General features: G+C 39.0%; 1 protein-coding gene across 1 annotated transcript in view; it reads left to right on the top strand.

Annotated features, from left to right (window-relative positions):
- The first annotated feature begins 990 nt into the window (after positions 1-990).
- Positions 991-14,019, top strand: part of LOC121894558 (integrin alpha-5-like) — a 48,028-nt gene continuing 34,999 nt past the window's right edge. Inside the window, exons 1-6 of the mRNA XM_042407226.1 lie at positions 991-1,383; positions 8,979-9,103; positions 11,169-11,269; positions 12,418-12,541; positions 13,599-13,660; positions 13,850-13,895. Of these exons, the coding sequence (XP_042263160.1) occupies positions 1,181-1,383; positions 8,979-9,103; positions 11,169-11,269; positions 12,418-12,541; positions 13,599-13,660; positions 13,850-13,895 (661 nt within the window). The 5' untranslated portion in view covers positions 991-1,180. The remainder of the gene's footprint in view (positions 1,384-8,978; positions 9,104-11,168; positions 11,270-12,417; positions 12,542-13,598; positions 13,661-13,849; positions 13,896-14,019) is intronic.

The following is a 14,019-nucleotide window of genomic DNA, read 5'->3' as shown; positions in this document are numbered from 1 at the left end:
ATTGCTGCCATTGGTGAGGAGACAGAGATGGAAGACGGTATTTTGTGTGTACGTGTTTTTCAATTTTGTCTCCATCTTTGCAGGCTGGTGTAGGCTACTGAAATCTGACATCTCTGCAAAAAGTTTTATAGGGTCATAGTATTTGCTTAACAGCTGTCAAAATGCATGACCATATCTTAATATCAATACATCAAAATACAGAATCCTGTGTGACAGAGAATTAAAACATTAGCAGTGGCATCATGGCTGAAAATCCCGATCAAGTCACAGACTTTGGTGCAACACCCACGTGCACAATATCAGAGCACTGGAACGGGACCACTCATTACTTCATTCATGTAGGTGTTATTAATTACAACTGTGCTACAAAATGTGTGCAATGAAAACACACACACACACACACACACACACACACACACACACACACACACACACACACTTAACTTCCCCAGTCTCTTGTTTTTTCTTTACAATGTGCATATGACATTCCAAACTGCAAAGAATACACATGTTAATAATAATCAAACAATACAAACCACACCATATTTTAGTTTAGGTAAATAACCCCAGTAATATAGCAAAAATAACACTAAGACTGGGTGAAAACTGGGCACTGGTGAACCCAGTGTTGGTACCATGTTGACCAAAATTGGGAGGAAGAAACTGGATAAATTCTCTCCTCAGTATGCATTTCATTATATATTCTATGGTACTCAAAAGTTTACAGACCTTCTTATTAATATAGCACATTATGTAATACTCCTATTATAATTTACAATATGTCTATTGTACTCAGTGATGACTTTATATTGACTATATCATATTCCTTTGTAATTTTTGTCCATTTTGTTGTGATATTCGTGATTCTGTGTCTCGTCATGTTTTACAGAATTACAACAGTCTTTTTTTTCTGTAGAGACTGTCTGGTCATATTTAAAGCTCCACCCCAAATGAGGTTGCAATGATTCCTCCCCCCTCCTTCTCCTTCTCTCTCTCTCTCTGTATTGCCTTTCTTCACTTTTCACCATTCACTCTCAGGATAAGCACACTGGATCTGAAGGAAACTATTCAAGACACCAATTTATGATTACGACCCAAACTGTCCTACATAAGGAACAGCACGGATGATGCGTTTTGCGCTGCAGCCATTCAATGAAAGAAGAGACGCACAAAAAAAGAGATGGGCACCGTTCCTGGACTTCCACTTACCCGGTCATGGGGAAAATGTTGTCATCACACCGTGCTGGTTGTACCTGTAGTGGTGGCGGTTCTGCTCCAGCTTTGCGCTGCTTTTAACTTGGACACGGAGAAACGCGTCGTTTTCACCGGACCACAGGGGAGTTATTTCGGCTATTCTGTGGAGTTCTTCAGTAACTCATCCAGGTAAAGTCTTCATGCATCTTCACGAAGCTTGATGTTATTCTTCACTTTGGCATTTTCCAAGTCAGTGGGAGAAAGTTAACAGCATTCTCTACAGTTCAAAATGACTTAATAATACTCTTTGTGACTGAGTGGGACTACAATCTTCACTACAAATCACTATATTTCTATAATCTCACAGGGTGTTTAGACTACTTTGCACAGTGAGCTTTACATGTTTCCTCTCTTATGGTAGCCCTGTGATATTTTATCACTCCCTAGGATTACAACATTTCTACAATTTTGTAGTTGTGTCTACTCTCTCAAAGAGTCAGTTCTGCAGACATAGCCTACTTAATATTTTTATATTGCGCAATAGGCTACTCGTAGAATATCCCTATAAAAACATGTATTTGTATGTTGTCAATATTCAGTTTAAAGTGATCTTGCCATGGTAGTTGATCATTCATATGATCTTATCATCATTTATTGAACATCCTATAGTTAATAGTAGTCTTTTTCATATATTCCATAATGATACAGTGGTGGAAATGCTTGGATATGTTAACTTATTAATAATAATAAGTTATATCAAATAAAACATATACATCTTCACTCTCTCTCTCCCTCTCTCCACACACACACACACACAGATACACACACACACACACACACACACACACACACACACACACACACACACACACACACACACACACACTCACACTGAATTCCAGCCGAAGTATGATTGGAAACAGACATACACGTCTGTGTGTGTGTATGTTTGAGTGTGTATGTGTGTGTGTGTGTGTGTGTGTGCAAAGTAAGAAAAATACTAATCTTGTGAATATATGCTACAGCGACAGAAGGGCTTTCTGCTGGTTTTCTGTTGACAAATGAGGAACTGCTGAGTGAGATAAAGTCAAAGATCAAACATGTTCTTTGACTTCCTTTAGGGACACTTGTACCGTTAACCTGTGCTGACTCACTGATGAACGTCTCCTCTGGGCTCTAGTGTGGAACACACACATGCATAGATAATCCAAAAGTACCAATATAACAAATATAATACAAAAGATGTGAAGTAAATGAATCATGGTTGGTGGCTTCATTGTTAGTTGCATACAAACAGTGTCTAAACACAATGTAACACCAGGAATAAAAACAACTAAAATTTGATGATGTGTAGGTCAGTACAGTGATATAATAGTTTACAGGGCTGATTATAGTTAAGATAAAGTCAGTCTCTTACAGATTGTTTCTAAATGTAGGCTGCTGTGATACAAAACTGTCTTGACTTTCAGTTTTCCACTCTGAAACACTCAAAACTTAGAGAAAACCCCTGTTACTATGTAATTTATGAAAAAAGAAATAAAATGTGAATTGATGAGCTGTAAAATACACCCTTACTCAGTTTAATTTGCTAATGGCTTACTTGATCCGATATGAAGCTTATTGTAGTCAGTGAGCTAGCGTTAGCAGTTTTTAGGTAGACAATATGAAATTGTGTCACTTAAATTTTTGAGACAGTTCGCTGACTTTTTGACTCTTCTCTATTAGTGCTGCTGTTGCATATGTGCATTACACACAATAATCTCACTTTAAACTGAACAAACTGCCAGTAAGCTAACTAGCCAGCAGGCTCAATTAGCAAACAACCAACATGATGGCTATCAGTTAGCATAAATCAGATGTAGACACACCAAGTATGCATGAATAGAATTTTGGAGTACTTAATATTTATAACTTAGTATTTTGAGTATTTACATTTAAATTCCACAGAATTTCAAATGAAAATGAAACATTTTATTCCACTTATCAGCTGTGGTTACTTTGCAGATTGTGAGAGATAAAAGCAAGAGATAAGATCATAAAATATGATGCTTTGCAAGCAGGCTAATGTGCTGACATGAAAAATTGAACACTGTGGAAAGCACTGTTATACAGAATGAGTTATTTTGTTTATTTAGTTACATGGTATTCATATGAAGACCTTTTTCAGCACTTCAAAACATTGACCAGAAACTACAGTACAGTTCTGTTAACCAACTGAAATTCTTTAAATTCTATAAAACAATATAATTGATCACTCTCAACATATTTACTTCTATCATGACAGCCAAATACATTTTGGTTTGTTCACCCAAAATGCCCTCCAGCTGTTCACAGCCGCTTTTCCTCCAGAAGATGTTACATCATCGGATAAGCTCTCTATACATGATAACAGGAATCTTGTACATATCAGCTGTTAAGCTTTTTTTATCTGCTCTATGATAACCTGATGGCGAGCAGCTTGTAGCAACCGATATTCGGTTTCATATATCCCTGTGAAAGTTATGTACACAGCTGTTCCTGTAAAAGGTTAAACTGTTGTAAGTCCCAGTTACACCTTATCGACTGTCTGTGTCTCATTTTCCCTCATTTAGCCTACATCCTCGAGGGTTCACACTTGGAAAGTGATGTTGGTTTAATGAATGCAGATATTTTCCTGTGAGGAAATTGGCTAAGATTCTCTCAGTTTTCTTAACTAAGCCTCTGGCAGTTAGAGGACATGTTGTGGAGTAATTACAGAGATGTTGATTTAGACCAATTTGTAAAGACCAAGCCCCCTTTCATCCCTCTGGTGCTTTGGCTTACACTGAACAATTCTGTTCCTGACCTAATTCACGTATTTTAATTGCTCACAATTGTCGTTGTTGTGTTCTTTCTTTCTTTGCTCTTGTTTCGTGGCGGGTAAACAACGCAGCAGGAAAGGGATGCTTTCCTAAATGAGGGACATGTTTTCATTCTGCTGATGGGGTTGTTTCTGCTGGTTGTCATGCTTTCTGACAATTACTAGACTGTTTGGCTGTAGGGAACCTTATTAAGAGTTGCGCCTGTTACCATGCCATCTCTGTCTCAGCACACATGTCCAGTTTGAGTGACTAAGTCTGGTCTAGCAGGCAGGCATCAAGTGTGCTGGTAGAGTTTGTGCCTCCTCATACATATCAGGTGCTGTGGTAAATAAATATCATCCATTTATTTAAGCCTACTATGCTTTCTGTTAGTACAGTGTAAGTTTTTTGGTTGTAATCAGAGACACTTTGGAATGACAGATTTGTGGCACAGTGCTGCACTGGGCAACTTTGTATGCTATCAGTAATGAGGGATTTTCCAAAACTTTTTCAGTTCTGTTTGACCAATTTTGAAATAATCAAAACTGAGCAAGAAATGAGAGATGTTGGAAAAGTTCAGCACATTTACTTGGCTGGAAATATGGGACTAGATGATTATTTGGAGGGGAAAGGACATTTTCTGTTGATTTTAACTGTCAGTGCTACATGCTTTGTTTAACTTTGACCAAAAGTGGACTGAGGGCTGTAATACTCAAGCTGTGTCCCAATTCCATACAACATACTAATTGTATAAAGTATGTATTAGATACTACATACGTACACAATGTCAATTACACTTTATAATAAAAAAATCGAAAGATGTATTACTTTTTGTTTGTTTTCCAAGATCTTCCTCACACTGTCTCAGCAGTAAATGTTTTTTTTATATTATAGCTTTGAGTAGCATTTCATGAGCAGAGAGGTGATATCACAATTTCATCTGTATAATAAATCTGAGTACATTTGAGTACAACACTACAGAATGTATTCACTTCAAGACAGCTATGTTGTTATTCAAGCCTATTACTCTCTCTCCTCTCTGTTTCTCACAGAGGTTCAGTCACGATCTCGTGGTTGAGACAGCAGGAAAGAAAACACACTAATTGAGTTTTATGTCCGATAATTCTGGCCACCCACACATGAATGAGTTTAATTAATGTATTTACATGTTAACCAAATAAAGCAGATATTTGAGTTGGGGATCTGGCTCGTATAAGCATCATATCTTGTTTATTATAACAACCCAGATAAAATCTTGAGAAACTTGAAGGGGCTTAACTGGGATACAGATACTCTGTTGGTTTGCATGCACATATATTGTGTTCATAACTGAATATACAGGAAGATCATATTACTAAATATCAATGGTTCCCAACCTTTTTGGCCTGGAAAGAAGTCTACATGTGACCCCTTGTCATATGTTTAATGTGACAATCTTAGAGGCTCAAAGGGTAAAACTATTCAGTGTTACGGACTTATAGAGAAAGTCTGAAAAAATAAACATAATTTTGTGTGGAAGAAATGTTTTTGTTTCTTTTCTATCCTGTTAATCATTGTTTGCGATCCCCTTGCAGTTTGTGCACCCCAGGTTGGGAACCACCGTTAATTGGTGAGCAGGTTATGATGCATGATGAACAGTTAAACTGAGTAAGACCTGTTATTAGCATATGACCTGTTTCAGAATAATGTGGCCATGTAAGTGCAATCACTGGGGCTCATAAATCCTTAAGTAAAAATTACATGTTGCATCTTTGACCTTGTCATGCCTCCAAGCTACTTCCCTGTTTGCAGATGTTCATAGTGAACATGAGTTAAAGGAAAGGAATCCTGGTTTCATGTCTCCACAAACACATCCATCATCCCACTGATACACATCATATTGTTAATGAGGCTAGTGTTTGGGTGATTAGAGTGCTTTTAATTGTCTCAGGGAGCATGTTTCAACTCCACATGTGCAGAGATCACAAGGGGTAGTGGCGGGTTAAAAGTCGTACCTTTGAAAGAAAAGGCCATTGAAAGCCTGCGCCCTGGTCGGCTGAGTGGCTGTGGAGTGAGTGGTTTATAAGGAAAGCTAATCCAGCCATGTAAATATTCCTCTTGTGCTCTCCAGACATTACTGGGGATGGGGGAGTGTACAGAGTCTGTCTGATCTCTGCTAATGTCATCAGTCACCAATGTCTTAAGTTGTGCCATTCGCTCGGGGCCAGGCCTTTTAAGCATGGCTGTCTGAAAACCTTGAAAGCTCAGCTGGTTTGTAATACACATGTACATTTGCATGTGCATGTATTATTCATTCGTACACACAGCCATGCTAACACATGCAGAGACAGTGTTTGGTTGTAGCATCTGTTTTGCTGTATCTCCTTCATATACTTTTGCCATTAAATCATTTTCAGACTGTCATCTAGCAAAAACATGCAGAAATATCTCCAGATACTTCTTGTTTAATCTCCCACTCTTCATGTCCTTACACATTTTCTTTTAAAACGTTATTAGGAGATAAAATGCTTAAAACCACCCTCACCTACTTAACTAGCAGCATGGAAATAGCAGTTTCATTGCGCACAGTTTGTAAACTTGTAGTCAGAGGTGGAAAGTTACTAAGTACATTTACTCAAGTACTATGCTTAAGTACAACTTTGAGGTACTTGTAGTGTACTTAAGTATTTCCATGTGATGCTACTTTATACTTCCACTCCACTACATTTCAGAGGGAAATATTGTACTTTCTACTCCACTACATTTATTTGACAGCTTTAGTTACTTTTCAGATGAAGATTTGACACAATGGATAATATAACAAGTTTTTAAAATACAACACATTGTTAAAGATGAAACCAGTGGTTTCCAACCATTTTGGCTTTTGACGTCTTACAAAAAGCAGTGTGTAGTCGGGGTCACATTTCACATGTCTATGAGTTGTTAACAGCTCCACCAAATAGTGATTTTTCCCTCTAAACTTCTCACATGCTTTCATTTCAATAAATGTTCAAATGATCCAATATTTCAAAAAAAATAAATAAATTCTTCCTTCCTCTCCCATTAATCATCTCACGACCCCTCAGATTTACCTGGTGACCCTTTGGAGGGGCCCGACCCCTAGGTTGGGAACCACTGGACTAAACTAGCTAACTATTATAAAGTAGTTGAAACTGGCTCCAACTCCATTAGCTACAACAGTAACATGCTGGTCTAACACTGATGCTTCACTATTAATAATCTAATGATGTCATATATAATAATATATCAGTCAGAGGGAACAAACCACCACTTTTACTGCTGATAATACTTATGTAGTGTTACCTAAGTATGGTTTTTCATGCAGGGCTTTTACTTGTAATGGAGTATTTTTACATTACTGTATTGGTACTTTTACTTAAGTAAAGGACCTGAATGCTCCTTCCACCACTGATTAATGTGCAGTTGCACAACTACATTTCCCATCAAACATCCTATCTTCATTGAAGGCGAAGACCAAAATTATTGCATCTTTGTTTTGATGACTATGTAAACTAAACAAACCAAAACCATCACCAAAAAAGCAGTTCAGACGGATGATTGTCATTCATTAAGCTAAAATAAGTTACAGTTGCTCTCTGGCATCAACATGTTACCACCACTCATCCTTCTTACAGGCCAACTATGACTTGTAATCATCCAGTCAGCTCTCGTAGTAGTTTCAGTATAGCAACTGTGTGGCAAGCTAAATTTAAAGCTGCTCTATTCAATATTTTTACATTAACAATGGATTAAATAACTACACACAGTGTGAAAGAGGTTGAAAGTTAAAACCTGTAGAAAATTATCACCCGACTCTGCAGTTTCTCTCAGCTCTATGGGCTTTTTTTTGCATCTTGCTGTTTGGATTTTGACTTGCAGCTTAACTCTTGTGACTCACTCTCACTGCTCTTATTAATCTCATTTCCAGCTGCAGCAGGAAGCTCTGTAAAATCCACTTTATGCTACCTGCCCAACACCAAACAGCAGAACACATACATGTTTAGTTCTATTAAAAAATGTTAGCTTACTCACGGTGTAACAACTACAAACTGTAACCCTATACGGAGCACACAAAATGATTCTGCTTCTGTTGGACTCATTGCACAAGACAAGATACTGAGACATTGAGGAAGTTGACACCAGTAGGGCTTTGTTAATGACAAACAATGCTTTACTTGGCATCAAGTCAAAACTACACAGTGTTTTGGGCTTCTACAAAAAGCTCCTTTGGCTACACTGGTTGTTAATTCAAACAGTAACAGAGGATAGATGATTAGAGACCCCACGCTGAGCTTGCAGAGCTTTGACTAAACTTGATGTAATATTATGTAAGTTGCATTTGTTGATCATAGATAAATGTTAAACCTTCCGTGCAGCAACACTAGAAGTACAGTGTTTTTCCTGTATCTTACGTCTGACAGACCTCAATGACCGACCGCTAGTGATAATGATAGGGATCACTAGAAATACGATTGCTGAGGGAATAGCTGCAAACTGCTCTTTAAATGTTCTTTAAATACCGTTACAAAACAGTTGTACTCTACCTTACATGCCCCAATAAACAGGAGCATGGGTCAATAAGGGAGAAGTCAGCCTTGGTGCTGCTTCTCGAAACTTGTTCATGGTAGTGCCTGGTGTTACTTTTTCTACAAACTAACATTGTTTGGTTTTTTCTCTTCCATTATTTCAGCTTTGATTAACAAATCCAAGGTATATCTAGGGAAAACTTATAGATCCCTGCCCCCGTGTCTACCTTTCAACACCCACCCCTTCCCTCCTTTAAAAAAAATCATATTCTTCATTTATGAGCAGTGTGTGCGCCAAAACTTTAATGTAACACAACCTGAATGCATTTGACTTAAGATCAAAACAACTGTCTCTTGGTATAATTTCTACTTTTCCTGGACATGGTTCTTCACCGCAATGTAAGACTTTGTTTTTTCTTTCTGTCTTTCTGCTGTCTAGTATCAGCATTTTGATCGGCGCTCCAAAAGCCAACACCAGCCAGCCCGACATCACAGAAGGAGGAGCTGTGTACTTGTGCCCCTGGAGCCAAACTAACTGCAGTATTATCAACTTTGACAAGCAAGGTAGGGTGCCTTGTTAAAACTAAATTGACGATCAGCCTCTTTGTAACCATATCGAGAAAAATAAATGTGATGATTGAAAATTCATGCTCAATATTCTAAATCCAAGGGAGAGAATTTTCCCTACATCATAATCACAGCAGTAGCTGGTAATTCACATTGTTCCAGGATGTAAAAATGCCACTTTCCTTAACGGCACTGTGAAACAGTTGAGACAGGGCTGTGCAGTAAACTCTCAGCTGCGTCTAACCAGCCATAAAAGTGGCTGAGAGAAGCTATAGGTAGCATCCTGAGTTAGACGCCACTGTGCTTGACCCTGAGGTCAGGAGTGCGGCTCGCTGCCTTCTCAAAGCTCCTAATCCAACAGTTCTCTGTTTTGATTGAAACCAGCCTTTGATGTCTCTCCTGTGTTTTAATGGTCGCTGAAGTTTCCCTCTGCTCCACCCCTCGGTAAAGTCTCCATTTTGGGGCATGAGCTGTGTTTGCAGTGCTTTGATTTCCTGCTGGACTCGGGCCCAGTGTTGTGAGCACTCTTTAATTAGGGCAGAGTCATTACGGGGACAAGGACCCCAGAGGATCTGGGCTGCCCCAAGCTCTGCCAGAAAAATAATCGCCTCAATCAGAAAAACGGGAAGCGATAAGGAACAGCGTTTGAGGATCACAGGGTCTAACTTATCGTACACTTTCAAATGCTGATATGGAGTGGTGGTTTACATAGATTCGGAGCTGTGACTATGAAAACTCTGCCTACATAAATACACACATACAAACTGTTTACAAACACAAACTGCCTCTGTAGACAGCCTCCGAAACGTGATATGTCTCGTAAGAGGCAAGGAAAACCACACATATGTTAACACACACACACACACACACACACACACACACACACACACACATGCTCGTGCTTTTACATTCAGTAGTCTTGCATTTCCCATTACAGGCCTCAGGATTCATGGTGTGTTTGAGGACACAGCCCAGACTCCATTAACCAAACAGGCATCCTGAGTTGCAGCCAGAAGAGTTTCATGTCACCGCTCTGCTACAGACAGCAGGCACATACTGTATATCAGAAAATATACCACAGTAAAGCTTACATAGTTACAGGCACATTGTAGCATGATTTAAAATTGTTAGTGCTTAAACAGGGACAAGCTTTCTCATTTGGGCAAATTGAGGGTGTCAGGTTTTGTTAAATGACTTTTCAAGGATGCTGAATGGCAAAAATGTTGGATGATTACTTTTTGTGTTCACTGTAGGTGTGACAAAAAATCCCTGCATGTAAAATAAATTAGGCTCTGACAGCAACTTTCAACATCACAAACTTTTATTTAGTACTTGGATAAGGATGTGAGCACTTTTTCCAGGTCAGAAACTTGTTTTTACAGTGTTCCATAGGACATAAAGGCAACTTGGCTCACCTACCTGGCTCAAGAGTTCGTTTTGTGGACCAGGAATAGCAATTCCAGTAGAAATATTGCTGTCTTGTTTTTCTCAATTAATTATTAGACCAGCCTAAAGTGGAAAGCAAAAGTCCTGGAGGTGTAATGCTGCTGAAGTTGCAAAAGTAACCTTTTGCAATTTGGCAAGCAACCACACACCCACATATACACACACACTCCTAGCACTCCACCACCCCCACCTTCATCACTGCCTGAGCACTGCCAGGGCCTCTTCTCAAAACAAACCTTGACAATGAAGTACAGCCGTTTGGGTTACAGTAACAACGAGGTCCAAGTCCCTTTGAGCTGTTTGATGTGTGCCATAGCATGGAGGATGGATTAAGACTGCAGACCCCGGGAACAAGGCCATAAAATATCCATGTAAAAAGCCAAGAACATGTGGGGAGCGCTCTCAAATGAAGCCCTGACTGCACAAAAATCAAACACCGATGACAGGAGGATCTTTGACAAAGTTAAAATAGAAACTCCTGACATAACGGAAGTTTCTTCCACGACCCAGTTTCTGACTAAAGTGTAGCAACTATAAATTATTCAGTCATAGAGGAGCTGCATATATCTCTGTGTAAATGTGCTTTTATGTATTTTTCTCTTCTATCTTCTTCTAGGTGATCGATATTTTTTTATAAATGAAGTGAACACTCAGGTTGAGTTCAAGTCCCATCAATGGTTTGGAGCTACTGTGCGTTCCCATGGCAACAGTGTCCTGGTAAGAATGGTTCTATGATGTTTGGTCTCTTTGAATTATTTACTTACATTTAGTTGTATGATTACATGCTATGCCAACATTTGTTGGTGTGATGCTTATGTTTTAGTTTTTCACACTAGCTAGAGTTTTTCAATATGGGGTTTTGGGAATTCTTGTGGGATGGCTTGATGTACTGTACAGACCAGATTGCAGAACATTTCTAAGACTGCTTCCTCTGAGCACTGAAAATGCAATACAGTCTCTAACCATGGGTTTGGTACTAAAAAACATTGTTACTGTCCAGAAAAGGTTGAATAGCCTGTGTTAAACTTTACATTATCTTTGTCTCTTGGGCAACTTCTGGCAAACACAGTCAGAGAGCACTGAATGCTAACAACGACCCTGAAAAAGCTCTTCAATTTGAATATAATGGCTACAATCACACAGAAAAAAGTTATAGGTTCCAGGACCACTTGATGATTCATGTAGAAGACATGGTAATACAGGAACAGCATTGTTCTTGTATTGCAGGGTAGTTGGTGCTGGTACTGTAACCTAGCCTCAGATACTGACACAGTTTGAGGGTTACCATTTATTGTATGCATTTTCAAACAATATGTCTCACTTTTACAAGGATAAAGATTACAAAATGAGCACTAACTGATTAGTATGGCAAATGACATGGCAGGATGAAATGACATCAGATGCATTTCCCCAAAGTGTTGAGTGAGTTACAGCACACCGCTGTTGCCTAGAAGTCGGCTAATGGATAGTAAACATTTGAGACTGGCGCCCATGAGATGGATATACTGTACCATTCATGAGCAGGGCAACCTGTAATTCCAAAGTGTAGTTGGCTAATGTTATGCTACCCCTTGGCCATGGAAGAAGGTTTCCTACTGTAGATATTAAGATTTTTTTTCCAGGCATGCTAATGTTAGCAGCTTACTTCAGAGCACACATTGCTTCATCTATAACTTGCACTTTCTCTTGTGTTTTCGGTTTAACTGATACACAGTACTGTTCTTACTCGTTCCCCATTAGACCACTATGATTGCACAATCATTATTCAAGGGAGGAGTTCAGTGAAGGGTCAGTTTAATGCTTCTGAGCTCAAAAACATGATCATTGACTCATTTGTCATTGAGCTGTTTCTCTGTGCTTTCCAGGCCTGTGCTCCCAGGTATTACTGGAGGACCGAACACGACACACCCTTCGCCGATGTTACAGGAACCTGCTACCTCTCTGACGATGGTCTCAAAACATTTGTGGAGTACGCTCCCTGCCGAACTGGTGAGTTACTGCAATAATAGCCATTCTCCAGGGGATTTGTTTACCGTTGTTAATTATTTACAGCTAACATAAAATGTGTTTGCATTGGATATTAAGAATCCAATGCAAACACCCACAGACATGTTTTAAAACATAAAATACTAAGTTTCTCCACAAAAAAAGTTCAACTAGCTACTTAGAATTTCTTAAAATTACATTTCCTCCTTCTCCTTTATTGAAAAACTCCAGAATCTATGAAAATGCAAATGTTGTTCATTTCAAAAGTTTAACAGCTGGATACAAGATGTCTCCTACTTCACTGTAAAGTCCATTGTCAGTGTTTGTGCACTGGAGGCTTTCAAGTTTCCATGTCACACTTGTGTAAGTTGAATGCTGGACCATGATTGGCTACAAACTTGTTGTGATGTCACAAATCCTGCTCATGGGTATACGCCCTGAACTCAGTGACACAGAGGAAGTTCCCACCTTCAGCAGATAAATGTGAACACGACCTTCCTTCCCACATTTTTGGGTGGAGAGGGACTTTAAGAAGAGTACTGTCTACAATTTAGGCCAGCTTTTTAAACTCGTTAACATAACCTGATATTTACAAGTGTTACCAGGTGAAGCTTAAGCTATGTATTTGAATAGCTGAGAAGCTATGGTGAAGTCATGTCATATTTATTCATAAAGCACATTTATAAACAACAGTTGACCAAAGTGCTTTACAAGCAGAATAGCAAAAACCATAAAACAACACAATAAATACACAAAGACTAGTTACCACAAGCTATAGAAAGTGGATCACATAATGTTGTTGGAACCCCCTGTAAATCAAAGAAATTGCTGTTGCAAAACATTTGCTCACCCCAAGGCTTTATCTTTTCTTTGTTTCCTTCTATTGTTTTCAAAGTGATGGTCTTGAATTCAGTTTTGGGTCACTGTACAAGTGAAATGTGATGAAAATTACACTAGAGAATTCTGCCCTAAACAGAACTGAATGTTTCATCTCTAAGAAAAGTTTGAAGTTTCTTTGAAGTTTAAGTGTTTCCCATATTTTGGTGCTTTTCCGCTGCAGAAAGACATGGACCTGCTGGACAGGGCTATTGTCAGGGGGGATTTAGTGCTGACTTCACCAAGGTAAGAGAAGTATTTGCTGGAGTTTTTGCTGGTTTTCTGTATAACCACATAGTCACAGTTTCTCTGTTTTGGCTGATGTAAGCAGTGGAGATTACACTGTGAACATCAGACTTGCAGAGTTTGTTGAAACTCATGATGGAACTGGTGACACACAGATTCCTTAGTTCTGGCTACTGTTGTGTGTTGCAGAGCGGACGAGTTGTGCTTGGAGGACCAGGCAGCTTTTACTGGCAAGGTGAGCTCACAAGAATGTGGAACAGCATTGGATTTTTATGAGATATCTTCAAATGGATTTTCCCTCTGAGAGAGAAAGATCAAATCAATCCATCATCTTTGTCAGTGGATGAACTACAGTGTAA

Source organism: Thunnus maccoyii, chromosome 3 (genome assembly GCF_910596095.1).
Source record: "Thunnus maccoyii chromosome 3, fThuMac1.1, whole genome shotgun sequence".
In the NCBI taxonomy this organism is placed as follows: Eukaryota; Metazoa; Chordata; class Actinopteri; order Scombriformes; family Scombridae; genus Thunnus; species Thunnus maccoyii.
This window is presented reverse-complemented; position numbering and strand designations above follow the sequence as displayed.